This window comes from Paramisgurnus dabryanus, chromosome 13, assembly GCF_030506205.2.
Source record: "Paramisgurnus dabryanus chromosome 13, PD_genome_1.1, whole genome shotgun sequence".
Classification (NCBI taxonomy): Eukaryota; Metazoa; Chordata; class Actinopteri; order Cypriniformes; family Cobitidae; genus Paramisgurnus; species Paramisgurnus dabryanus.
The window spans coordinates 9,796,882-9,823,242 of NC_133349.1; the positions used below are offsets into that span (position 1 = coordinate 9,796,882).

At 38.1% G+C, this 26,361-nt stretch overlaps 1 protein-coding gene across 2 annotated transcripts in view; it reads right to left on the reverse strand.

Annotated features, from left to right (window-relative positions):
• Positions 1-281: 281 nt before the first annotated feature.
• The window catches only part of osbpl10b (oxysterol binding protein-like 10b), a 47,274-nt gene continuing 21,194 nt past the window's right edge, over positions 282-26,361 (reverse strand). For both annotated transcript variants that reach the window (XM_065298554.1, XM_065298553.1), the window contains 7 exons: positions 25,376-25,518; positions 13,363-13,509; positions 11,960-12,449; positions 7,299-7,485; positions 5,254-5,436; positions 2,634-2,787; positions 282-2,024 (listed from right to left, as the gene is read on the reverse strand). In XM_065298554.1, the coding sequence (XP_065154626.1) occupies positions 1,980-2,024; positions 2,634-2,787; positions 5,254-5,436; positions 7,299-7,485; positions 11,960-12,449; positions 13,363-13,509; positions 25,376-25,518 (1,349 nt within the window). In that variant the 3' untranslated portion in view covers positions 282-1,979. The remainder of the gene's footprint in view (positions 2,025-2,633; positions 2,788-5,253; positions 5,437-7,298; positions 7,486-11,959; positions 12,450-13,362; positions 13,510-25,375; positions 25,519-26,361) is intronic.

Below are 26,361 nucleotides of genomic sequence, written 5' to 3' on the forward strand. Positions count from 1 at the left end.
ACATTTTGGTAAATTATGGAAAGCACACAGTTGACGGTAACTGTTGATTTCCATACATAGTATTTGTTTTTCCTACTATAAAAGTCAATGGGCACCGTCAACCAAACAAAATATATTTTGTGTTCAACAAAATAAATTTAAACCGGTTTCGAACAACATGTGGGTGACTAAATTATGACAAAATATATATTTTTGGGTGAACTATACCTTCAATTAAAAAGCAGCTTTTGTGAGGGGTGTTCAAGCAGTCGGCCTGTGGTCACAAAGAATGATGATCGAAGTAGCACCAGGCATAAGAATAGCATTTAATCTTACACAAATATAGTGTTACAGTTTTTGCTGGGGTGTGCGATGATTCTTGAGTAAAAGCAAGGATTAATAATTCATGTTGATTTACAGAATGATACAGCTAAAATAAGTGTAATGGATAAAGAATAAAAAAATCCCAGTTCTGTCAAAAGGTCACATTTCACATCTGCTTAAATGAACTCACACTTAATAGAAGTTTAAATAAGCGACTGAAATGTGCCTGTAGATCAGTGACAATCCATATTCAGTGAACAAAACCTTTGTGGAAAAATACCAGGTTGGTAATCGCATCCAAACTCAAGCTGAGTACAGGTGCACGTCCAGACAGATGTCCACACGCTGCAAATGCATTTCTGTTTTCTTTTTTTGGATGTTGAAGACCTAACTCTGGGTGATTCTCGCAAAATTTGACTTGTGAGGTGTTATGAAACATATTAAATGCTATCAAAGCATCAGAAGCATACAGTTACAAACATCTCTTCATGTACAATTTTGCACATGAAGTCAAATGACATCATACAAACCAAATTTTTTTCACATTTAAGGGGAAATTTTTCATTACCGCAACTTGTCCATGACTGGATATGGGTTCTTTGACGTTGAAATATTTATAATAAAAAAAGCTTCAGTGCATGTTGCACTATAAACATTTAGAGTAAAGAAACGTGGTATATTGGTAATTGTAGAAACAATAATAAAGAATATAAATGTGTCCAAGACCAATTTTCTCATCCTCCGCAACAATTTTCTATCATTGTTTAAGCCTTCAAGGAACTAACATTAAAATAAATAATTGTTGGAAGGGACATAATTGACTGTGACACTCAAGATGGCTACCAGGTAAGCACTTATTTTTTTTCTCTCCAGATAAAAGTTGACATTTTGTTTGTCATAGTACCTAGACAACTTTTTAGTTCTCATTACCGAAACATGAGTTTGTAAATGCATATATTTAGTGTAATATCATGTTGCGGTAATGATAATCTAAAAAATGTAAATAATTCTATAGGAAATATTTTTTAAATCCTCTAAAAATAATGGTTATAGTAAGTTCAGACCTTAATCTTATATGTGCAAAAAAAATGGGTTCAAGGGCTTTTTAAAAATTCTGATGCTGGACACCTAAATCTGGATTTCGTGAGAATCACCCAGGCCTTCAGAAATCACGGAAGGTAAAGATCTCAACAACTATTCAAATCATAAGAACATGAGAAGTGATGTCACTTTATATAACACCTCAGATCTGTGCTCATTGATCTCTTTTACACAACATTGCTATCTGCAGGTATCTGCCTCTGTGTCCTAATACCATAAAACAACTCATTACTAATTTGCTGATACAGACGCTACGTCTTTGTCCCGTGTGAATAATCACTTAGTAATTGATTACCAATATACTAGAAGTAATATACAAATATAAAGATATTGCACAATGTCAATTTGGGTCTCCACGTCCAAACGTCCATCATCCAAAGTGGCTTTTGAGGTATTTTAACCACCTTCAAGTCCATGTACTGTTTTTGGCACCTGTCCGCTCTCCGTAACATGGAAGAAATGGATCCCCTTCCCAGCTCCTCAAGTCCCATAGGTAGGTCAGCCCCTCTCTTACATGGCCACTTCTATACGAAGGTCTGTGAGGGACCAACATCACGTGGATCCAGTTTAGCTTATCACACTGTCTTCCATAAAGGTTTGTGGTACACCCATCCTTCCCCCTGCAGGTCATTTAAAGACAAAAACAAATGTTAGACATGCCCAAGAATAAGAATGTATTGTATGATTGAGGTGTCTTTGAATATTAATATTTATTTATCAGTTAAAATTAAGAATATTTTTAATAAGGGTCATCTTAAAATTAGGCTGGATTTAAGGATGAAACATTTGATGCTTTGCAAATATATTGTTTTGCACATTTATAATAAAATGATATATTGTAGGAGTTCCCAGACATGCGTTAAGCCCATGAGACATGAAATCTACAACAATGCTTTCACTTAGATCAGCGCCTGTACTTTACTTTAGATATGCTGTGTTGTTTCAACCTAAGATCAGAGTAAAATATAGACAAACCCAAATGCTGTGCTGGATTATTTCACCCCATGCTTGAGTTATGTTTCCATTTGACACATGCTTTTTACAAAATGACTTGCAAGTTATGCATTTTCTCTGGAAATCGAACCTGCTCCATATCGGCTGCTGACCCAATGCTCTACCAGTTGGGCTATATTTTCTATGTTAACCCAGTTGGGTTTGTCCATATTTAACCAAACCGTGAGTTGACACAACATTTTCCAGAGTGTTCCTATGGGATAAGAACCTATAACCTCTTTGATGAAGTACTTTGGTTTCCAGGGGACGTTGCTGGCAGTTCTTTGCTTCCCTTCCCTCCTCTGTTTCTCCTCCAGCTGGTGTTTGTGTTCAGTGGCAGTATCCATGTCTCCCGCCTTCAGTGCTACAGTGACATGCTGCCAGAGCCGCCTGCCAATCATTGTCAGAGGGTGGGGTTAAGATAGAAAATGCAATGTGATCGATATCTAAGGACTGGAAGATCACACACATAGCATGGCTGTAACTGCTCAGTGTTTTTGCTGACCAGTGCTGAAAAGTAAATCCTGGTAAACGAATCTCATCTGATTGGCTGATTGACTTTATGCAATTTCTGAAAGACAACGTATGGTCCGTGTTTTCATGATGCAATTTTCTCCACCAAAGAATGCATGCATACTGTACGTGCATTGCCGGATACGTGTACCGTCGCGCATGCACGTACAAAAGTATGCATGTAGGCCAGGATAGTATTGCAAATTGTCACACAGCGTATGTGTCGAATGTCAGTGCACGTGTATGAGTCGAATAAACTATGGCTGCGCCCGAAACCACCTACTTCCATACTATATAGCAGGCGAAAAGCAGTAGGCGAGGAGTATGTCCAAATTCATATTATACCAAAAACAGTAGGTGAAAAGTACCCGGATGACCTACTACTTTCGTCAAGAAGTGTTTTTTTGATGGACACTTTGCTATCCCGTGAGAGAAGTTATCCAACAAAAAAGACGACAGAAGGGCGTTGCTTTATTAAAAAATGTCCAAAAGCGGTAACGCAGCTCTATTCAAATGCAAATACACATATTAAACAGCTGTCCCTTGTGGTTAAATTGCGCTAGTTTAACGTCATACCATTTAACGACTAACTTGTTGTGATGACGACGTATGTCATGTGATGTATTAACATGGCGAATGTAGTACGTCCGAAATTGCGAATCCATTCATAGGCCCTGTCCCAAATGGCACACTTCATGTGGACTTTTGGTCTTGTGGCCTTAAATTTTCATAGTGTGTTCCATATGTAATTTTTACGCTCTGAAGTGTGCTCATCAGCGCCCCCTTTTCACCCTTGATGCATTCTTCGGCGAAGCCTGCACTGCAGCAGGCTTCACGTAGTTTACCAACCCAGAAGTCATTGCGAAAGAGCAATCGACCAATTAGACGACGGAATGGGGAGGAGTTCACACTGATGGGCAACTTCTCTTCCTATTACCGGAGTGACGCTCTAGTATGTCCTAAAATACCACTCTGGTCTGCCCTTGTGGACTCACGTCAAGGGTCCCTAAGCTCTGCACTACATGATGTCATCAAAGTGTGGACTCTGAGGAAGTCCATAAGTTCGGAGTGTGCCATTTGGGACAGGGCCATACAATCTATATTCATACTATCTAGAACGAACTGTTTTAATGAGTAGGTACTTCATCTAATTTAGTACCTAGTGGGCTGCGTCCGAAACTGCCTATGTCCATAATATATAGTAGGCGAAAAGCAGTAGGCAAGGCCAGTAGTACGTCCAAATTCATAGTATTTTTTAAAACATTAGGTGAAAAGTACCTGGATTACCTACTACTTTCGGCAAGAAGTGTTTATTCGATGGACCCTTTTACTATCCCGTGGGCCCCAGGAAAAGGAGTTATCCAACGAAAACGAAGGAGATACGGTATCTTGCCGGAAGTAGTAGGTTATCCGGGTACTTTTCGCTACTTTTTTTGGAATACTATGAATTTGGACATATTTAGACATATTTGGTTTTCGTCTACTATATAGTATTAAAGTGTTCGGTTTCGGATGCAGCCAACGTCACTTCAGTCAACGACTAATTTGTTGTTAATACGATGTGTATGTCACATAATGTATCAACATGGCGGATGTAGTACGTCCCAATTCAGTCATACTTAGCAAGGATGTGCCATATGTGTAAAACACAGACTTGTAACGTCCAAAGGTTTTAAACTTCAAAAACCGTGCAAGTTTGAGAACACATTCTTTTAAGAGCTAAAACTTATCACAAAGTTTGTATTTAGTCCAATCAGAAAAGTTTTTCGACCAGACTATGCCAGAAAAGTCATCTGATGTTTTATAAAGGCCTGGTACATAAGGTTAGAATGCAAGAATAATATAATTTCTAAAAATAAGGGCGTGTGACCCAAGAACAGTTGCAGCGTCTGGTCGTATCGATTGAGATATGAAAAGCAACTCAAGGTTGTGAATCAGCAGAAGCTCTTTCAAATTCGATCTCAGACCTCTCGGGGATCAAGCTATCTGCACTACTGCATGTGTGCGCTACAGTATCTGAAGCACCTCTCTGCCTGTGTGTCTTTTTGATTGCATTACACAGCTTTGGAAAAGCCAGGCTGATAGCATTAACTGCTGTGTCCTGTCTGGTTGCCGAACCACAGATCTCTTTCTACAATAAGCCAATAAGCAGCATTAGAGATTATTAAGTGAAGCCTCCAGCTCGCTCTGGGCTCAGCCAGTGTAGGGTATGATGGTCATGAGTGTTGCATAAAAGAGCCAGGAATTATTAAATGTTCTGCTAAAATGCAAGGCACTCATACATCATCATCTGAAGTCTTCTTTATCTTTTATTTGCATGGCATAAGTACTTTTTCATCTCACCTTGACTCATACTGGCCCTGTTTCTCAAGTGGGCGGATCTTTTTCCTAATGACCGGCAGTTTGGATGTGTCAATCACTTTGGTGTCTCCGCTGCTGTAGGTGAACTCTAAAGTTCCATTCCACTCCCCCTGCGCCTTGCATACGATGGTGCCGGTGGGGTTGTGCTTTACCTCGGCTGTAACCCTGTTGAAAGTCAAGAGAAAAGAAGACTATGTAGCACTGTAGTCAGACAAATACGAACTGTTTCTCATTTTGACCCAAAAAAGCACTCTTAATTTTGTGCAGGACAGGACAAATGTGTTTCTAAGTCAAAGAGACCCAAAATGATGGAATGCAGGTCGCAAATGTTTCTGTGACAGACACTATGGGGCACTAAGCTTTATTTTTGTTTCAAAATATTTTGTCCTAGTTATGACTTCCAGTGAACGATCCACTTTTACCATAGACAAAAATAAGGGTGCTACAAGATGCAATAAATAAGAAGATCCATTTTTGGGCTGTATGGTTCCATAAAGAACCTTTCTGTTTTACTAATGGTTATGTTATACAGTGTGCACTAGAAACAGTCTTTTAGACCGGTTTTTCCCAACCAGGGGGTTGTGGCCCACAGGGGGGCCTCAGCAGATTTTCAAGGGGGCCTCAAAATGACTTAAAATTATTATTTTTTTAAATGGACAAAACAAGCATTTTTTGCCATTTTAGTAGCGAATATACATCTATAGTCATTCCAAGTTCTATTTAATTTTATGTGGAAAAAATTGACTGAGTGGGGGGCCTTCAAATATTGTTGTGGGCAACTCTGGCGCCTTGAAGTGAAAAAGGTTGGGAACCACTGCTTTAGACTATAAAAATGTAAGAAAAAAATATTGTTTTAAGAACTAAATGGTTCTTTGGCGACCCCAATGTGACCCTGGACCACAAATCCAGTCTAAAGTAGCACAGGTAGATATAGCAAAAGCAAAAAAATACATCAGGCATGCCCGCATCCAATGTTAGGTTTACTTCCTGACTCCCGAGATACCGCCATTGTCCTGTCCTACAATTCTATGCGTGGGCGTACAATGAGAATGTGATTGGTCGAGCAAGGTTTAGTTCGAAATAATAAAATGACGGCCAAGGAAGCGACTGGAGCACAAATTTAGTGTAAAAAAAAGGTATATTTTCACTTTTTACACCTTTTAATTGCATTTCTAGCGAGAAATTAATATTGTAGTTTCCAAATATGTGATTAGTTATCACAAAGCGCTCTCTTTCAAACACGCTGCCTATGAAGTGTGTCCGAAAACGTTTCTCTGAGCTGCCTTCATGCCAGTCTGAAGTCATTGCGTTTTCGGACGCAGCTATTGTATGGGTCAAAATTATCGATTTTCTTTTATGCCAAAAATAATTAAGACTTAATTAATAATTAAGACAGAGTCTTTAAGTTGCCAGCCAAAGCATATTCTATTAATAGCCTTAATTTTAATATTTATTTTAAAAAAATTATAGTAGCTTGGCTTCTTTAATGTTTGTTAACATTTTAAACAATGATTAAACATATCAACAAGTACAACAAAAACATTTTGAATATATAATAAAGTAGCTCTCCAGATTTTATCCATTAAGGTAGCTCTTGCTCACAGAAAGGTTGGAGACCCCTGCATTAGGATATCAAGTAAAGATCATGTTCCATGAATTTTTTTTCTAAATTTCCTACCGTAAATATATAAAAACTTTATTGATGTAAGTGGAAGCAGTTGCTAGGGACTTCTTAGACACTTTAAAAGGCAATTTTCTCAATATTTCGATTTTTCTGCACCCTCAGATTCCAGATTTAAAAAAAGTAATATTGTCCTATATACTAACAAAACCACACATCAATGGAAAGCTTATTTATCCACCCTTATTACTAGTTTTGTGGACCATGATCAGAAATATGGTTCTTCTATAGCATTGTTGTGAAGAAAAGCTTTATCTTTAAGATTGTAGACATTCGCATTCCAACAACAGCACACTATTTCTGATTTAAGACGTTGTAGGTCTGAGACGGGCATTTCTTATCTCACCTGTGAACTTTCCCTCCGTAGAAGGGTTTAGTGTGGAATGTGACAGTGGCAGAGTATCCGCTTTTAGGGCAGGCGATGGAAACTTTTCCACCCAATTCCACCCAGGGCACTGTGAGGATGGAGCGGGCGTATGCGGAGGGCAGGGTGAACACGTACTCCTCATCGTGATCTAAGAGATGTAACACTCCTAACACACATAAATACACACACAGATCAGAGCTCAGGAGAAGAATCAATGATACAGTATGCTTAACCTGCTGTGCTTATACAACCAATCAATATAAGCCAAACAGAATATTGATAGCAGGTCTGATGCACATTGCTCCCTGTGCTGCAAACACTTTTGAATGCTTGCCCTTAATACGAAATTCAGCAAAAAGTGTTTTGCTGGATGTTTTGGAAATGACAAAAATAGTAGAAAGTTAGCAGAGCAAAGAGATTGTAGTACATAACTGTAGGTTCAAATTCTGCTTCAAGTCCAAACTAGTCAAATATCTTAAAGCAATGCCCATATGTCAGTATTGTATTGGTAACTGTATAGAGTTGTATAATTTGGATGGCAACTAACCAGTGGACTAATGGCAACTAATCAGCTCTCTCAGTGGACCTGGCCCATTTTTCCTAGTTACATAATGGACAGCTGTCTAATGACTAAATCTCAGTGGGCATTCAGCTGGCATGACAACAGCACATCTGGTTGTCAGGGAAGAGAGCGAAGAAATAGGTTTGGGGATAGCTTTTCCCAGCCTTGGCCCTCTGCCCCAGAAAGGTCATTGGGCCAAAAGCAGTTTGAGCATTGTATGGTGAGAATGGAGAGGTCAGCACTTTTCTAGAGGAGAGATGAATTAATTGAATCTGCACCACATGGACACGCGAGGAAACTAGATTCGACAGAGCAGACACCGTTGATTCATTGGTGGTGACATTCACTAAAGCTGCATTCAGACTAGCAGTAGCAAAGCAACGCAATCTCAATCATTTCAATGGAAGCTTGGAAACACGAACAACAGTGACCGCTGGCTACCGGTTGGGGCGTGTCCAGTTGTGCGACAAAGTTGAGAAAAGTTTAATTTATGCAGTTGATGAGCGACTACCAATGAGAGCGAAGCAGTGGAGTTCACGTCATCCGTCTCTCGTCAGTTACTAGAGTGGACGTAACTCATTTATTTATGACACTCATTGAAAAAGAAGAGCGACACACAGCAACAAAATTACTTATAATGTGAATGTAGGCCTACCTTTTGTTCAAGTGCCTTATTTAACATTTTAAACACTCACTTTGACATTTGCAGTAGAGAAACTGCAAAATCCGTCTTAGTTTTTGCATTTTCCTTACTTACTTAGGGGGCGTGCACACCAAAGCTTTTAAACGCCGACTCTTTTTCAACCGACTGCAAGCTTTCTTCAGCTGGTCAAAACTTCTGCTTTGTTTATCAGTTGTTGTACTATGCGCGGGTTGGTTGTTGTGATGTTTATCCCGCCCATCCTCTAGGGTTGCCGCGGTGACAGAATTTTCCCACCGGTTAATCAGCGCGTCACAAACCCGGTTATCCCGGTATCACCGGGTGGGAGGGGCTTATAAATGTGCATGCAGACGCGCACATTTTACTTTCAGTTTTGAATTACGCAACTGTTTAATCCAGTGCTTGCGTAAGATGCTTAAATCGCTTATGAATTTGCGTGCAGTGCGAGTGCAACAGCTGGTTTAATTAAGTGCTTGAGTCAGTGTGCGCAAGTAATTCTCACAGAACCCGCCAGTCCCAAGCAGAGCAACTGGCTACTTCTCCATAAAGCGCTGCTTGAATGATGGGTTTATTCTTTTTCTTGATGAAAAACACAACACCAAAATGATCTCGCTTATATTAAACATCATATATGTATATTATAACAAAAACGAGTAAGCATGCGGCTTCTGCTATTGTCTGGTCAGTCAGCTCGTCTTGCACACTCTGATAAGAATAAATGAAATCTGACACCTGCTGCTCTGTGACGTGACACGCGTTCAGCTCCGATGAATTCAGGCAGAAGATACATTCAGTTGTAAGTGTTTGCTCTCTCTAACAAAATTAAATTATTTAATTATGAAAATATCAAAACGACGGTGTCGTAGTGGGCAAGTGATCTAACCGGTAATCACCGTTTCACCGACTATCACGGAAAGCCTACCATCCACTCCACTGTGATCGGACAGCCGTGTGAGAACTGACATTGAAATAAATGTCTCAAAGTTGAGAACACTTACTACTGAGTACCAAAGACTATTTATTTGTATATTAAAGGGACAATAAGTAGGATTTACCCCTATCTAGTGGTGAAATTGTATTTTGCATTCAAACGAATAGTGCTCTCTAGCGCCTCGCTTTTCCAAATGCGTGTTGCAACTACGGTAGCTGTTATGTACTCACTGATCACCTTGTCCGTTTCAGCTGGTTCACGTGTTCTGAATGAAAACGCGTTGTGGAAACGGGTTGGTAGGCTAGTGCTTTTTGTCCCTCTCTGCTATTATAGTTTATTAATACCGCAGAACGACATGGAAGCCTCCTTGGACTTATCTGTTCAATGTAAGTAAAGAGAAGAAATTCTAAGCTTACAAAGAAAAGTTAGATCACTGGCAGAGGTCATTTGACACCAACAAGGACATATTTATGAATAAAGACATTGATTTTGATTAATAAAACCTACAACACCCTACTTTCTGTCCCTTTAAGCACAAAACTAGCGTGTGAAAATATTACATTAAAAAAGAGTGTATTTTAGTGCACTTTTTTCACCTGCAACAACAAAAAAAATTATTTACTCGCTTAATAGATGTTACTGGGGTTATTGTGAATGATTCATAATTATTGTGTAAAAGTAATTTTTTGTTTTGAATAAAATGATTTCAGTTTATATAGAAGACTTAAGGAATTCATATTTTGACCCACAATGCCTTCAATTCCTCTAAACGTTCTGCGGTTCTTATTAATACAAAGTGCATTACTCATGAGGATTACTGCAAGCCAATTTATAAGCAATTAAAAAGTCCCAGCTGACCATACAATACAATTGCTAGCACCACCCTGCATGATCATCCAATTAACAGAGCAGAATTAAGAAAAATAGCTACATAAATGTAAATAAAGTAAATATAATGTAAAAAAAGTGTTTGAGAGAGACAGAGTTCAAATAAAAGCACCAGTAAGTATCACAGGCCCTGAGGGGAACACAGGCCCATCTAACCACAATCAGCTGATCTGGAAACAGTGTGTTCTTTATATGGACAACTGAATGGTCTGGGAAAAACAGTTTCACCTAAATGAGCAAACTCTCAAGCTTCAACCAAACAGTTATGAAGAAAACTAAGTCATACGAACCAACAAGGGATTGCATAAACAAAACAACTTTATGAAGCCATTTAAACTTTTAATCTATCTAAAAAAATTAACATAACGTAATGAAAACGCTATAAGAAACATAACACTAAAGAGAAACATAGGGGAAACAGACTTTGACAGAACACCGGATCCATAAAAATCACAGTTTAACACTAAAACACTTCACACCGGTACTGCAGAGCTGTCACTTTCTGCTACCAGTTGGGCTCCACGCACAAAAAAACGTCATCTCTGTTTGCAAACATGCAAATAGTCTATAAAGATACAGAGTAAAAACATTATGGATGGGCAACATTTTTTTCCCTCAACCGGCTAAAGCCATTAAAGGGATAGTTCGGCCAAAAGTGATATTAAACCCATGATTTACTCACCCCCACGCTGTCCGAGATGCATATGTCCATCGTTTTTTAGACAAACACATTTTCAGTTATTTTAGAAAATGTTTTAGATCTTTCAGTTATTAAATGTGAAGTTACGGGGTCCACAACCTTCAAGTCCAAAAAATGTGCATCCATCCTTCGCAAATTAAATTCAAACGGCTCCACGATGATAAACAAAGGCCTTCTGAGGGTAATCCGCTTGGTGCTGTTATAGTAATATCCATATTTAAAACTTTATAAACTAAAATAACTACCTTCCGGTAGCGCCGCCATCTCAGACTCCTCTGTATTCAGAAGAGATTAATAGCATAGTATACGCACTTTTCTTAGTGACGTATGACAAATTCGGAGGGCGGGGGCACAGAGCAGCAGCAGAGTAGCCTCCGTAGGCTGCATAAAGCTCTGACCTTGAATGTGGACGCGACTAAGATGGTGGCATTACCGGATGAGAGTTATTTTCGTTTATAAAGTTTTAAATGTGGATATTTCTACAACGAAACTGCGTGGATTACCCTCAGAAAACCTTTGTTTATCATCGTGGAGCCATTTGGATTTATTTTGTGAAGGATGGATGCACATTTTGTGGACGTGAAGGTCGTGGACCCCATAATTTCACATTTGATTAACTGAAAGATCTAAAACATTTTCTAAAATAACTGAAAATGTCATTGTCTGAAAAATTATGGACATATGCAAATCATGGGTTTAATATAATTTTTGGCCGAACTATCCCTTTAAATGTGATACAGTAGTTGTTTTTCAAAACATAAAATATAATTTGCTGTGGGATATAATGGTCCTGTAAATTATGACAGAATTTTCAATTTTGGGTAAACTATCACTTTAATCTGAATTTTGTGACAGTTTTTATCATGCTGAAAATGTGGAGACACAACGTCAAACTCACCTTCTCCGACCATTGACACTCCAATAGACATGCCCATAAACTTGCTTTTAGTCCAGACATGGGTGTTAACACATATCCGGCGTTCCTTACACTCACAGTAGAATCCAGAGACGGGAGGGTGGTGGGACACCTGCTCGGCCACAAAATGCAACCGGTAAGATCCAACACCCTCTGTGGAGGAAGTTTGGACAGAGGGGGCGACCGCAGGGGCCGGGCTTGAGCTTGTAGTCCTCAGGGGTCGCACTTTATCTCGCGGTACGTCCCATATGCAGTGGAAGTTCTCCCCCAGAATGGGGTTGTAAGGCTTCTTGGCCACAGCACCCTTGCGACCTTCGTGAAAGGCGGTCAGGTAGTATTCCACAAATCGAATGATGCGTTCCTCGGCCGTGGTTCCGGATGTGATGGCCAAGAACATGTCCGGATGAGCCATGAAGTTGGCGTACATCTCCAAAAGCGAGCGCTTCTCTAGAATAAATGTTGGCAAAACCACCTGGAAAAAGAAAATAGAGGTCTAAACGCCTGGTAATTGTATTAACCAATTGTATTTGGTAATCCAATCATAAGTGTACTGCATTCAAATTTTATTTTTTGTTGCTGGATCTCTTATACTGTATGATAAATGGCTTGTAAATGTAGTCCTACATTCAATCACCTGCGTGCATCCCTTCATTAATAAATTCTCATTAGTTTAACATCATCATGTAATGCTTTGAGACGGTTTAATGATATAGCTATTATCTTCTCTTTGCGATACAGGCTCTGTAGATCAATGCTTTGTTTATTCCCTGAGACCCTCACAGATATACACACACACACACACACACACACACACACACACACACACACACACACACACACACACTACAACTGTAACATCTCAGTACGACAATCCATTTATCATATGAACTATAATTAGACCAATAATATCACACCACTAATATCATGTCACACTTGAACTGGTTAATTAAAATCATAACCTAGAAAATGAAGAGGAACACGTAATCAGATAATGTATCCTGTTAACTGATTACATAAAGTATAATTTCACAGAGCTATAATAGTGTTAATAACATGACTCTTATTACAAACATTTTAAAATCTTAACCTCTGGGACAGACTGGACAATGTATTAGCATGCAAGACTGTACTTAGGTGTTGCATAAAAAGAAGTATGAGATCCATGCTTTTTTGCATAAATCTGTCTAGTGTATTGGTATGTGAAACAGTGGGTGTATGATAATGAAAATGTCTGAATCATGCAAAGACTGAGAAAACTCTTGTTTTTGTAGCTCTACTGCAGATATTTCTGTTGTGGAAATGTTGTTTATTCCTTGACCCACACATTACTGGTGAAAAGAGAAACAGATGCCTGCTGTCAGTGGGACAGTAATATGTGTGTGTACCCGCGTGAGGTCCATGCCGAGTTTGAGCTGAGATAACAGATGTAGTATGATGCTCCTCTGGTCATCCAATACTCCAAGGTCTTCCTCTTCATTGTCTTCTGAGTCTGTGACCTCCTCACTGGAGTCCACAGAGTCTGGACTGGAGTTCTGCACACAAAGATTAATTTCTATTATTACACGGCTCATTGGAATGCTTAAATCTGATTGGCCAGTTGCGACGTTTGCAAAAAATATACTCATTTTCCAGCTCCCCTGGAGTTAAACATTTGGTTCTTACCATTTTGAAATCCATTCAGCTGATTTCCGGGTTTGGCGCTAGCACTTTTTAGCATAGCTTAGCATCATCCATTGAATCTAATCAGACCATTAGCATCGCGCTAAAAAATAACCAAGGAGTTTCAATATTTTTCCTATTAAAAACTTGACTCTTCTGTAGTTACCCGAAAATAGTCCCCTTAGTTACTTTCAATAGCAGGGGACTATTTTCTGGCAGTGCGTAACTCCTGCTGCAGCCATGTTACGGCAGCAAAGTCCTTGATTATTAACGCCAGAAAGATTGTGTAGTTCCTAGCCATATCTGCATAGAAAATCGCAACTTTTAATTTTCTGTCGGTCTTAGTACACGATGTAACTACACAAGAGTCAAGTTTTTAATAGGAAAAATATCGAATCTCTTGGGTTATTTTTTTGCGCGATGCTAATGGTCTAATCAGATTCAATGGATTGTGCTAAGCTATGCTAAAAGTGCTAGCGCCAGACCTGGAGATCAGCTTAATGTTTAAGGGGAGCTGGAAAATGAGCATATATTCAAAGAAGTGGAATATCCCTTTTATATTACACAAAACTTAAATATAAATATATCTTTTCATAACATATATGACATCATAATTACAAATTATTAAACCAAATGGTGTGTTCGTGACATTCGAATGTCTTGTATTATCTTGCAAAAGATCTGCATTTGTAAAAAATATTTCAAATCAATGTGTCATGTTTCTTACTTTACTTGTGAGGTAAATTAATAACCATGTAATAAGTAGGATAATGTATGTAAAATTACAGAAAAAACTGTATTTTTGTATCACAGACAATTTCTGTAATTTATTGTGCCCGTTAATTCACGATATTTTTCCAGCAACCCAGCTGCCAGAAGTTTTTACTGATTTTTTTTACAATGTAGGCAGCCATATATGCTGGAATGGCATTAATTAATAAATAAATAAATAATACACAGATTTAAGTAAGTAAAATGCACTCGGTTGGTATCGCAAAATAAGCCCTTTCAGTGTGATACAAGACCCTACGCTTTGCGTCGGGGACCTGATCACACTGTCGGGGTTTATTTCTGCGATAACAACCGACTGTCTATACATTTCACTTACTTAAATCTGTGTATTATTTAATTATTTATTTATTAATGCCATTCCAGCATATATGGCTATATTAAGTCACTGTGGATAAAAGCGTCTGCCAAATACATACAAGCAAATTGATACAATTATATAAAATATTATATTTGTTTATGTGATATTATCAACAGTCCTGTATATAAAAATGGCTGATGCTTTTTGGCTACATAGCAACTGTGTCCAGTTTTGAGTGGCAATGTAGTTGCAATCACTCATGCAAAAATGTTACATTGTTCCTAATGCATAATGTAAAGAAGTGGTCCAGAAGTGCCTGCCCCAAAGCATCACGAGAAGTGAATAAAAGCCTCCCTTCCACTTCTGTTGACAGATGAGTGAAGATCATGTGACCTTCCCTCTCTGGATCGCTCTATTTCTTTTCCAGTGCACACAAATGTAACAGATGGGACATAAATAGGTAACAATATTATTAAACAGTTAAGTAAAACAGCCGGGTTTTGTAGCCTTGCGGTAATCCCCAAGGTAACGCTTAAGACCAGGCACCTATTACTGTTTCATTAGATTCTCCTGTAAACCACATCTCATATTCTTCCCTTCTTGCTTATTCCCCCCTGCGTCCACTCTCAGTGATGAAAAGGGAATAACGTGTTCCCGGAAAAGGTATAGGAGCTCAGCGAGCCGAACGGGACGTCCCCATTTCCAGCTTCAGCGATCCATCTGAATATTTCATTAAACAAGGCCAGTGCATTTTCTCCCTCGCTCCACGACACCACACAGGCATCACACGGTTTAAATAAACACATGCGAATGAGGTCACATTCAAGGTCATACATGGAGTGGGCAAAAATCAATAAAAATGCCCACGAATGCATAATCAATATGAAACACAATGTTCCACACTGTCATGTAATTCAGTCTGATGTACACACGGTGAAAGGTTCAGGCCTCATGTGATATGCAAAGGATCAATTCAAAGTCACATGAAAAAAATATTTAGAGCCTCAGTGGACGCTTATTTGCATTATTTTGTTTTTGTTTCTCCGTTGATGGGTGACTAACATAATTAGCAAAGATTTGGATGGAAGGTGGTTATGCAAATCAAATCAAAGGCAATTAAGCACAGATTTTAAAGGTATTGTGGCCAGTTTTACAAAATGTAATTATAGTCTCAGGTGGCCTAGAAGGTGTCTGTGAAGTTTTAACTCAAAATACCCCACATATCATTTGTTTTAACATGTCCAAAATGCCCCTATTTGGGGGGGAGCAAAAATGCGTGTACCCTTACATGAAAATGAGCGCTACTGCCCTCACTCCTGTACCAATAGACAGTGAGCGCTTTCAGTTAAAATTTGATTCCTGTGAATACAGTATGGGACAATGGTATCTTTAGCCACATTGGCGCTACGACATGCTGACGAAAAAGCTTTTGGGTAAAACAAACCAGTCAGGCAGTGGCAGTGGGAGGGGCTTTGTTTGTGTGACATCACATTAACAAGAGAATCAAAACAGCATATCTAATAAATTGCTTTGGTTTAATATAGGGACTAAACAGGAAGATTTTTCATTGTAACACACATTCATGTCCAAACAGCTTGTAAAGATGATTTTGCGTAAAATGTGCCCTTTAAGGATGCAATAAAATGGAGAGGCAGAAGACTACCTGACCTGCACTTGACGTTTATCTTCTTTACTTGACACTGCATGTAACACTTTGTGGAAAGCAAGGGGAAATTTAAGATTTACACTGCATTTGCATTCATGCATTTGGCAGATACTTTTATTCAAAGTGACTTACAATGCATTAAACGTGTTATTAAATATTTTTATTTGTGTGTTGCCATGAAAATTAACCTATAATCTTGGGAATGCTAGCATCATGTATCAAATAAGCTATAGGAATATACCTGAAAGAATACCAAAATGTAATATCTTTAATATTTCTAAAACATACTAAGTTGTCTCCTTTGGCTCAGTTTATACTAACATGGTTCCAAAACTACGAAAGAGGAATATCTGTGAAATAAAATTTCCCTGGGAAAACAGTCCCAAGTGGAAGCTGTTGAAAATGCTTCATAAAAACTTGCATAAAAACATTTCCAGCATGAGCCAAGAAAAACATTCCAACAATAAATTAAGTTTCTAACTTTCCTCGCTCCCACCAGCATTCCAAAAAGTCACCCCTCCTCTCGGAACATCCTACCCTAAAATCAGGAGTTAACATTCGTCCCTTATAAGGAAGAAAGATCTCAAACTTACATTCATTTCGGGGCTGGTATAGAAATTGTCTTCTGAGTGTTCATCTCCAAGCTTAACTTTGGTGGTATCCACAAAAGTCTCCTTCACGATTTCGCACTAAAACTCTGACACACTTATCTCGCTGCCCAGCTGTCCCTGAACGAGGAAAAGCTGCCCCCTCCTACTTTGCCAGCCTCTCTCTCTCTCTCTCTCTCTCTCTCTCTCTCTCTCTCTCTCTCTCTCTCTCTCAGGCAGTTCAGTCACACTGCTGCTGTCTGGACTTGCCACAGACTGCATGCAAAATTCCAAGTGGACTTTATAAAGTTTGCTGAGGGGAATCCATAAAAGATGCAAAGACTGACAGGAGGAGAGATGAGCAGATCACGACCAGTGAGAACATTAAATGTAAGATCTTCCATATAACCAATCTGTCAAAGCCCCTCCCACTGCATTTACATTTACACTGTTTTCACATTCATTTTGAAACCAAAAAAACTAGCATAGACGTTTCGACGGTACCAACAACAAACAGCTTTTGTGGAACAAACTTAATTTCCGGTAGATTTCCGCATAGAATCAATAACAATAGAGACCCACTATTACTTCTGATAACAAGCAAAATAAATAACCAGTAAATTACCTTAGGTTAAATCACAGCTAAAGCGTATCAACCGTTACACTGAGCTATTATTACTGTGTAAAATTAATGTATGCAATGTTTGGTACTTAAAAATTGCCTGCCTGACAAAGTGCCAAAACCTCCTTTGCACAGCAGTGATCCATGCTTGCCGTCTCCCCTCATCTTATGGAAACCAAAACATTTGGTCAGTTTTGTCACCAGTAGCCAGAACAATAAACAAGCATATGCCAGAAGTTAACTTCGGGCCAGACACATAACCGAGACAATGCACGTGCATGCGATGAAACTGTCAATAGTTTGCACTATTTAAGGGTGTCGGCCATTTTGTAGTGTTGTCTGAATTCTGAGCAAACAACTCATCCCCCTACATGTGTTTTTTACTTTTTAACATTTACCCACAGAGCACTCGGATTTGTGTACAACTCATGTGAAAGGTACAACCCAACCTTTCCTCATCAAATGTGGAAGCGGTGAAAGAAAAACGCAAATGGCAATAGGGCTGCATAATGATTAATTGTGACTAATCGTTTGCAAAATAAAAGTTTTTGTTTACATCATAAATATGTGTGTACTGTGTATAATAATTATGTATATATAAACACACACACATGCATGTATTATTTTAAGAAAAAAAAATGAAATTTTTGACAAGAAAAATAAAAAATATGTTTTTTTAAAACCACAACTTTCCATCTAGGTCTGGTCCAGCGTGACCTAACGTAAATGCGTAGTGACGTAGGGAGGTCATGTGTTACATATATAAAACGCACATTTGCGGACCATTGTAAACAATAATTTGCCACAAAGACATTAATTAGTATCAGTTGACATACAACAACGTAGGAACGGTCCTCTTTCAACAACACTGGGGCGGAGTTTCGCGTTCGTCCTCTGTGACCTCTTGACGTATTGCGTGGGGTCACGCTGCCGCATCACGACCGGATCTAGACGAGAAGTTGTGGTTTTAAAGTGCATATTTTTTCTTTTTCTTGTCAAAAATGACAATCGTTTCGCTAGATAAGACACTTATGCCTCGTTTGGGATCGTTTATAGTCCTTTGAAACTCCGTTCAAAAAACTGTCAAGTGTTGAGTTAAGTATTAAATGTTGGGCTCTATTAAAGTCCATTAAAATGAGAAAAATCCTGCAATGTTTTCCTCAAAAAACATAATTTCTTCTCGACTGAAGAAAGAAAGACATCAACATTTTGGATGACATGGTGGTGAGTAAATTATCTGGATTTTTCTTTTAAGAAAATTGACTATTCCTTTAAGTAATTTCGTTTTTACCTCAGCCCTATCAAGCTAGCCACAACGTCAATCAAGTTTTCCGCCTCAACCACTTTCACCGCAGAGATTCGGGACATTAGACTGTATTAATATTAACTATCTATGATTAGGACTTCTTCTTCTTCTGTGTTTTACAGCAGCTCGCATCCAGTTTGGTGCATGATAGGACTTCATGAAGGCTTACAATGTTTTGTTTTTTACCCGCCCATTTGAAATCAAAGCGTGATTGGTCGATTTGCCCGTCACTCTCCACACCAAAACACATAGCTTGCCCTTCCCTGGGATAAGTGAAGTCCTAACCAATGAATGAGCCCGCTAACCGGGCCTTAATAGAGACAGACGATTCTGCTTGGATAAGATGTTTTCATGACATGAACCTGACAGTAAGCTTAACGTTAGAACATATGAAAGAAAATATATTAAATGTATTGTATTAAATTAAATTAAATTAAATTAAATAGAAATGTAAAAATTTAAAAGCATATTTTTATTGAATACTTTATTATTTATTAGTATTATTATTATTATAAAAAAATATTTTTCTTAAATTTTTTTGGCCTTCTCTGAAGGCGTAGGAGGCCCTGAAGGTTCCCCACCGGTTTACATAAATATTACTGTGACAGAGATCTTTGTCGGCACATGATAACTACATCGGCGTTCAAATTTACAGTGGACTATTTAGCAAATCGCTGTATAGGGAATAGTCAATGAAGTTGGAAATTCGGTTCTGTCATTTCTGAATGGTAACAAGTAATGCCAATTCAATGGAGGCTTATTTTGCACATTTGGTCAAAATTATTATCTGTGGTAAGATGCTCAAATTTTTTCAGAAAACTATTGAAACCATAACATTTTAATTACTCAGGTCTAAGCGTGAAATGCATTTTATTGCACTCAATGCTGCACACTGAAGGTTATGTAAAGCCATTCAACTTTTCCAAGCTTTCATTCCTATTTAAACATCCAATATTTGAGCCAAAAATAGAGATCCTCCTTCACACATCCATTACTCATTGCCAGCTCTAATACGAGGCAACACTGACACTAACCTGCACTTACACTGGAAATAAGAGAAGCTTGTGCACCTTTTGGCCAAAATATGACATTATTGTATTTTGAATGGTAAAATAAAATGGATTTTACTTCAATAGAAAAAGGTTTATGGTGTGTTAGACTATTTTTTTTTAAGAAATTCATTTATTGGTGACAAAACTGCTGTATGTTTTATTGTGTGGCATCTGCTCTTGCTCATAACAGTGCTGCATATTTGGCATCCAAACCAGCTTATTAGTACTGAAATACTGTAATATAGCTATTTTGTAGGCAGTAATGGCGAAAACCGTGAGTGATGAGTCTGCTATAGACTCCACAATCACAGACCACTCTATGCTCTAAAACAACATCATGTGCTTAATGTTTTGAAGAGTGCTTCAGAAATAAACTTCAACTGCAGCTCAGGCTCCAGGCTACCTCACAGATGCTTTCATCCAGAATGCAATTACCTGCACTACAAAAAAAAAACTTCACTCTCTGAGTGTAACATGCACATGCATGTATACTGCTGACATACAGATACCCCTGAGCAATGCTACAGGAATAAAATACTTGAAAGATTAACTTTTTCAAGTCAGCTGATGGTTCTTGGTCAGGTGACCTGACGTCACACAGCAATGCAGTGTTTTTTTTAAAAGCATCGCCTTCATGAATAATTAATCAGTGTTAGCCCATCTTCAGGGAGGAGTTTAATGGGAACGCTTTTATGCACTTAGGATGGGATGAGACAAAACCTAAAATGTCTTAATATGTGATCATTTTAATGGTTCAATTTTAAGTTTAATTCCCTAAATGTTCACCTCAGGAACAAGATATTTGATAGTGCTCCTCTACAAAACAATGAACCTGGTGGTGTCTGTCACCAAAAACATTGATTAGCTGACAACAATGACATACATATTGAAAGCCTCCATGTTTTGATTCTGAAATTACATTTAGTACCCATAAGTCACAGGGACAGATGTTTTCCTTCCAAGCACACAAACACTTCACTCCAGGGACAAAGTACACCAACACACAAAGAAACTCAACAAGCATCTACACCTCTGTCAAACCTCTGGGGTCTGTATGCTTGATGGGTCCAATTTCACAGCTCAACTGTGAACTTCAGCAGCTGTCACACGAGATTAAAGGTTGTATTGCCATGAGACAGTATTGTATTGCCAAAAGATAGTATTAGCCCACCAAAAATAAGCTGTCCATTCCCCATTTCGCTGTTTACAAAGAATAATAAGATGCAAGTAGTGCAAAATTGAAATGCATATCTTTGTTTGATACGATGATGTAACTTAAAAGAAAGTTTGGTTGAGACGTATTGACTCTTAGATTCTACAGAGCATTTGACTGGTCAAGCAAATTTGATGAGAAGCTGAAGTGCAGAATGATGTCATAAGAGAGACTGCATTTTGAAAGCCTTTATATTCATGCTACAGTATAAGAAAAAAAATGTATTTCAAAGGGGAACTTTAAATAAAGTCAAATAGTAAGATAAAAAATGAAGGAAAAAACATAACAGATATAATACTAATTTTAAACGTAATAAAAATAAAAAGTTATATAAATTAAGATACATTAGGAGCCCATCAAGACAAGGGAAATCTCTAACTTACCTCAGATTCTCTATCACTCTACCTATCTGAAATGGGTCTCATTATTTTAATCCGACTTTCCTAGCTATATCCAGCTATTTCCTTTTTGTACATTCACACAAACTCCTACTACTTCCAGCTTTATAAAGTCGTGACCATTAGTCGTGACGAGCATTTTCACTGCTTTTCAGCGCCCTCTGCTGCCCATCACGACGTCATTCACACAGACGCTACAGTCAGTCTTGCACAGAAAAAGATAATAAGAACACAATCACTGTCCGAATCTCTCATGCATTCAAACACATTCGTGAATGTTTTAATATCACATTCAGAAAGAGATTACAAACACTGCTTTGGCGCTTGGTCAGCGGTGATAATAGAGAAGTTTGATGTCAACGGTCTGCGCAGCATGAAGTCGAACACATGTAGTGAACAATTTATGCAAATCCACAATTTCCCTGTTCATTTCAAGGAATTTAATTCAGTCTGTAAAGCTATTCCTCTTACTATTATTGTTAAAGGTCATGTTCTTTATAACTCTAAAGTGATGATAAAACCCAAATTAATGTTAAATGGTCTTGCACTGAATGATAAAAAAAATGCAACAACAAACATATCTGCACTATATTACAAAATCAAAATAAATTAATACCCAGAGGAAAATTCTTTTGGAACTCTATTATCGAGAATATTATTTGGAAAAATGCTTGGTTAATTCCCTTTAAATATTGTATAAATAACAAAACTAAAGAAATACATTTTAAGATTTTGCATACCATTTACCTTGTTAAGTCAATAATTTCAAAATATTCTGATATTGATGATTTATGTTCCTTTTGTAAAATTGAGAAAGAAGTGTTAACACATTTATTTTTTTTATTGTAACATAACCCAAGTTTTTTGCAAAGAATTGGCAACCTATATCTTTAGTAAAGTAAAGGATAAATATTTTTTTTCTTTAAAGGATATCATTGTACACTATGAAAACAATGCAAACAAAGATCTTGAGTATATTGTTAATTTATTCATATTACAGGCTAAATTCTATATACATAAACAAAAGTATTTAAATGCATCCCCGATTTTCAAGGTGTTTTTAGCAGAATTTGAATGTTTTATTTCTTCTTTAAAATTGTTAAAAAACAAAAAGTCATTAACATGTTTAAAGCACTATGACATTATTTTCAAATGCCCGATGTCCAATTACCACTATATTTTGTTTTGTATATAACTGTATAATGTTATGCTCTGTTTTATATTCTTTTACTCAATAAAAAAAAACAAGAACACATGTTTAGTCACACAGCGCAGCTTATTTGCATAACTTCTTACAGTTTGAGCATTTAATTGAGAAGAGTGCTGAACAACTCGATTAACTGATCAGTTGTTCCTTTCCGTGATTTTAAAACTGTGCTTAACCAACAAACCAGACGATTCTCGCTACGGTCCTGTCCTGGATCGGAAGCTCATGAATAGGAGGGCAACTTACACATTTTGACAAGGTGAGGATATAAAAAAATTGAAATTTAACTAACTATGAGACGTAACAGGTGAAGGTGAAAGTAAATATAATAAAGCTTACACAACAGTTCCCTCTGGTCCACTAATGCAATTGGACACGTGGCTCTTCAGAAGTGCTGAATCTGATAATGTATAACAGCACCAGAAAGGTTTATTGCTCGTATCACTTCACTTGTAAAACAACAAATATGCTTTGCACAGAATTGCCTGTTGACACATTTCATTTTTATATGAAGATATTATCTTGTTTGTATTCATTTGGTTTAATTGGTATTGCAAAGGTGGCGGGTTCAATTCCTAAATGATGATGAAGTACGGTGATTTACTTTGTAAATGCATGTAATGCAATGATGTAGATTTGGTTTGAGCATTGGGTGGTTGAACTGTCCACATGTTTTTAATCAACGCATGTAGCTCCGCCCCATCCCCTCCAGAAAGTACGCCCCTGATGTCAAACAATATGGATGCAATATCTTGACAAATGTCAGAAGCACCATGTAAACTTTTCTTGAGCCTTTTTGTGTGCAAAAGCAAATGTATTTAACCCCTCACCATGGTCTAATTCTCCTTTTTGCAGAGATTGACATCATTTAGATTTGCGCTCTTGTATTGTTTGTTATTGCTTCAGTTCACTGTTACCTTATTATGTAACACCATAATAAAAATATGTCCGGGAAAAAGAAAATATAAGGAAACATACACGGCACTTCCAGAAAAATGGATCAATCTTAGTGCTTGTAGCCAAGTTGCAGACACTGCGTTTATGATGGAAGTGATGGATGGGGCTCATATGAACTCATCAGAGAAACCGGCTCATGATACATCGGCACATCTCACTATCTGTGCTGGCACAGGTTCATGCACAGTCGACGCTCATGCCTCATGTATGCCGCAGTCGATGTGCTATATGCTTTCATCAAAGTTTTTCATATTCAACCGTGTGAACTGCACTTATAGATTTGATAATATGTTAATGTTAAATTAATTAGATATATACAGCAGAGTAAACAGCATAGATTCTGTCTGATGCATTCTGGGAAAGCCTCTGTTCATCCTCACGGGGAGTCGACGTAATGACACACGCAATGCAAAATGAATTAGCTCCCTTCACACACAAATTAACGTGCATTTATAGCACACAAACAAACAAACAGATACACTGTGAGGAAACAACAGCCATGGCCTCTCTCCAGAGACATGCAGGCGGGTGAATCGGAGACTGGGGGAGAGAAGCTTTCCAAGGGGGGGCAGACTGACTCATTCAAGCTCCAGAGGGATTTTGGGTATCCTCAGTCACCCGCCACAGACGCTAAAACTAGAACACGTCCAATTAGCCCTCTTCTTACCCTCCTTCGCTGTAGAAGCCCGGCAGGCGTGCTCACAATAGCGAAGACTCGTTTCGTTTTTAAGAAACTTTTCAAAGACATGTCTCTACGGGAGACTTTTAAATGAGTCAGAGACCGTTCGGATTTTTGGGCACTATCAGATCTCAGTGACAGTTTTACTCTCAGAAGATCATCTTGCTTTACGCATCCCTTGTTTAAAAGTAACAAGCAGGGCGTTACAAAGCTGATAGCTTTATAATGATAAAGATGGGTTTAATGATGGCTACTGTACATGGCAGGGGTGTTTTTCTGTGAAAGCAATGTCACTCCTTTACTATTTCCTATATAGAGATTGACATTAAGTCCAATATATGGTAAAGAGGTGAACAAAAATGAGTGAATAGTAAACACCATGCGTCAGAGAGCTGTCGCAGAGATTCAATATTAACCCTTACACCTGTGTGGCTTTATAGATTGTACTGTGAAATGGATGACATATGTCATCTTTATTGTATTAGTTGATAATAAAAAGGACAAAACAACTTTTATGTAAGGAATAATTGACGACGGGCCGTTGAATTATAAGAAAATAATGCACATGGGTGTGCATTATTTTCAATTATACAATGGGGCTGTTGAATGCTGTATTCTCATTGGCTTAGAAATGTTCCATGGGTGTTGATGATTTTTCTGTAAGCCGCACACCTAACTTTTCAAATGTCTTACAAATAGGCACCAGAGCCATGTTTTTGGTAACTGTGGTATAAGAGGAATAAATGACTCCGGTCCTTTGAATTATTTGAAAATAATGCACACCTGCGGTGCATTACCACCTTGGGTGTGCATTATTTGTTTAGAATTCAACGGCACGTCGTCAATTATTCCTTACATAATTTAAAGTCAATTATTCCACGGCCAAATAAACCTCAACATGCGTCACTCATTGCTATACTGAAATGTAAAGGGTGTGGGGAAAAAGCAGAATCTACGTGTACCTCAGTATCTTTAAATCGTTCTTTATTCCTGTGCACCGGGGAGTGTGGCTGATGCCTAGGAGAAGTGTTGTGACCTGTCAGTTCTCCGTTCTTCACATAATCATCTGAAGCAGATTTGGGCCTCGACCAACCAGAGATGTTATCTGCACACAGGATATTATTACATATTACACAGCACAATGAAGGATTCATAACACAGCAAAACCAACATTTATTAAAAATAGTGGTGCACAATTCACACTATTAACAAAACTTAAAAGTAACATAAATGTTTAAGAATAAGCTTGCAATACATTCTAAAAAATAAATATGTTAAAAAGGTTATTAGCAGCATCTATTTTTGGTTCCCCAAATAACCTTTTAGTCAAAGGTTCTTAAAGAATCATTTCTTTGTCACTTTTTTAAAGTCTAGGGCAGTATTCGAATTGGGGAGGGGGTCTGGGGTGGTCCCAGACCTTCTACACATCTTTTTACAGCCCACTTGATCAATTTAAAATTACTAGTATGCTGTCTATTATTTCTTCTAATTTTGCAACAAACTAATCCAAAAGTTTTTTTTCAAAAAATAAATGTAAACTCTTAAAGGGACACTCCACTCTTCTGTAGTTACATTGTGTACTAAGACAGACAGAAAATTAATATTATTGATTTTCTAGGCCGATTTGGCTAGGAACTATACTCTTATTCTGGCGTAATAATCAAGGACTTTGCTGCCGTAACATGGCTGCAGGAGGCGCAATGATATTATGCCAGGGAAGCTGGAAAATTTTTATATTTTCAAAAAAGTGGATGTCCCTTTAAGTGTGCCTCACACTGTTTTCTGGAGGAATTGACAGATTGTTAGATTTAAGGGCGATTTATAGTCGTGCGTAGCTACGGCGTAGGCTATCTGTAGCCTGTGCGTAGCTCTGCGTAGCCTGACGCGCACCTCACAAAATTTCTAACAGCGCGTCGGCTCTACGCGGACCTTAAGCTCTGTGATTGGT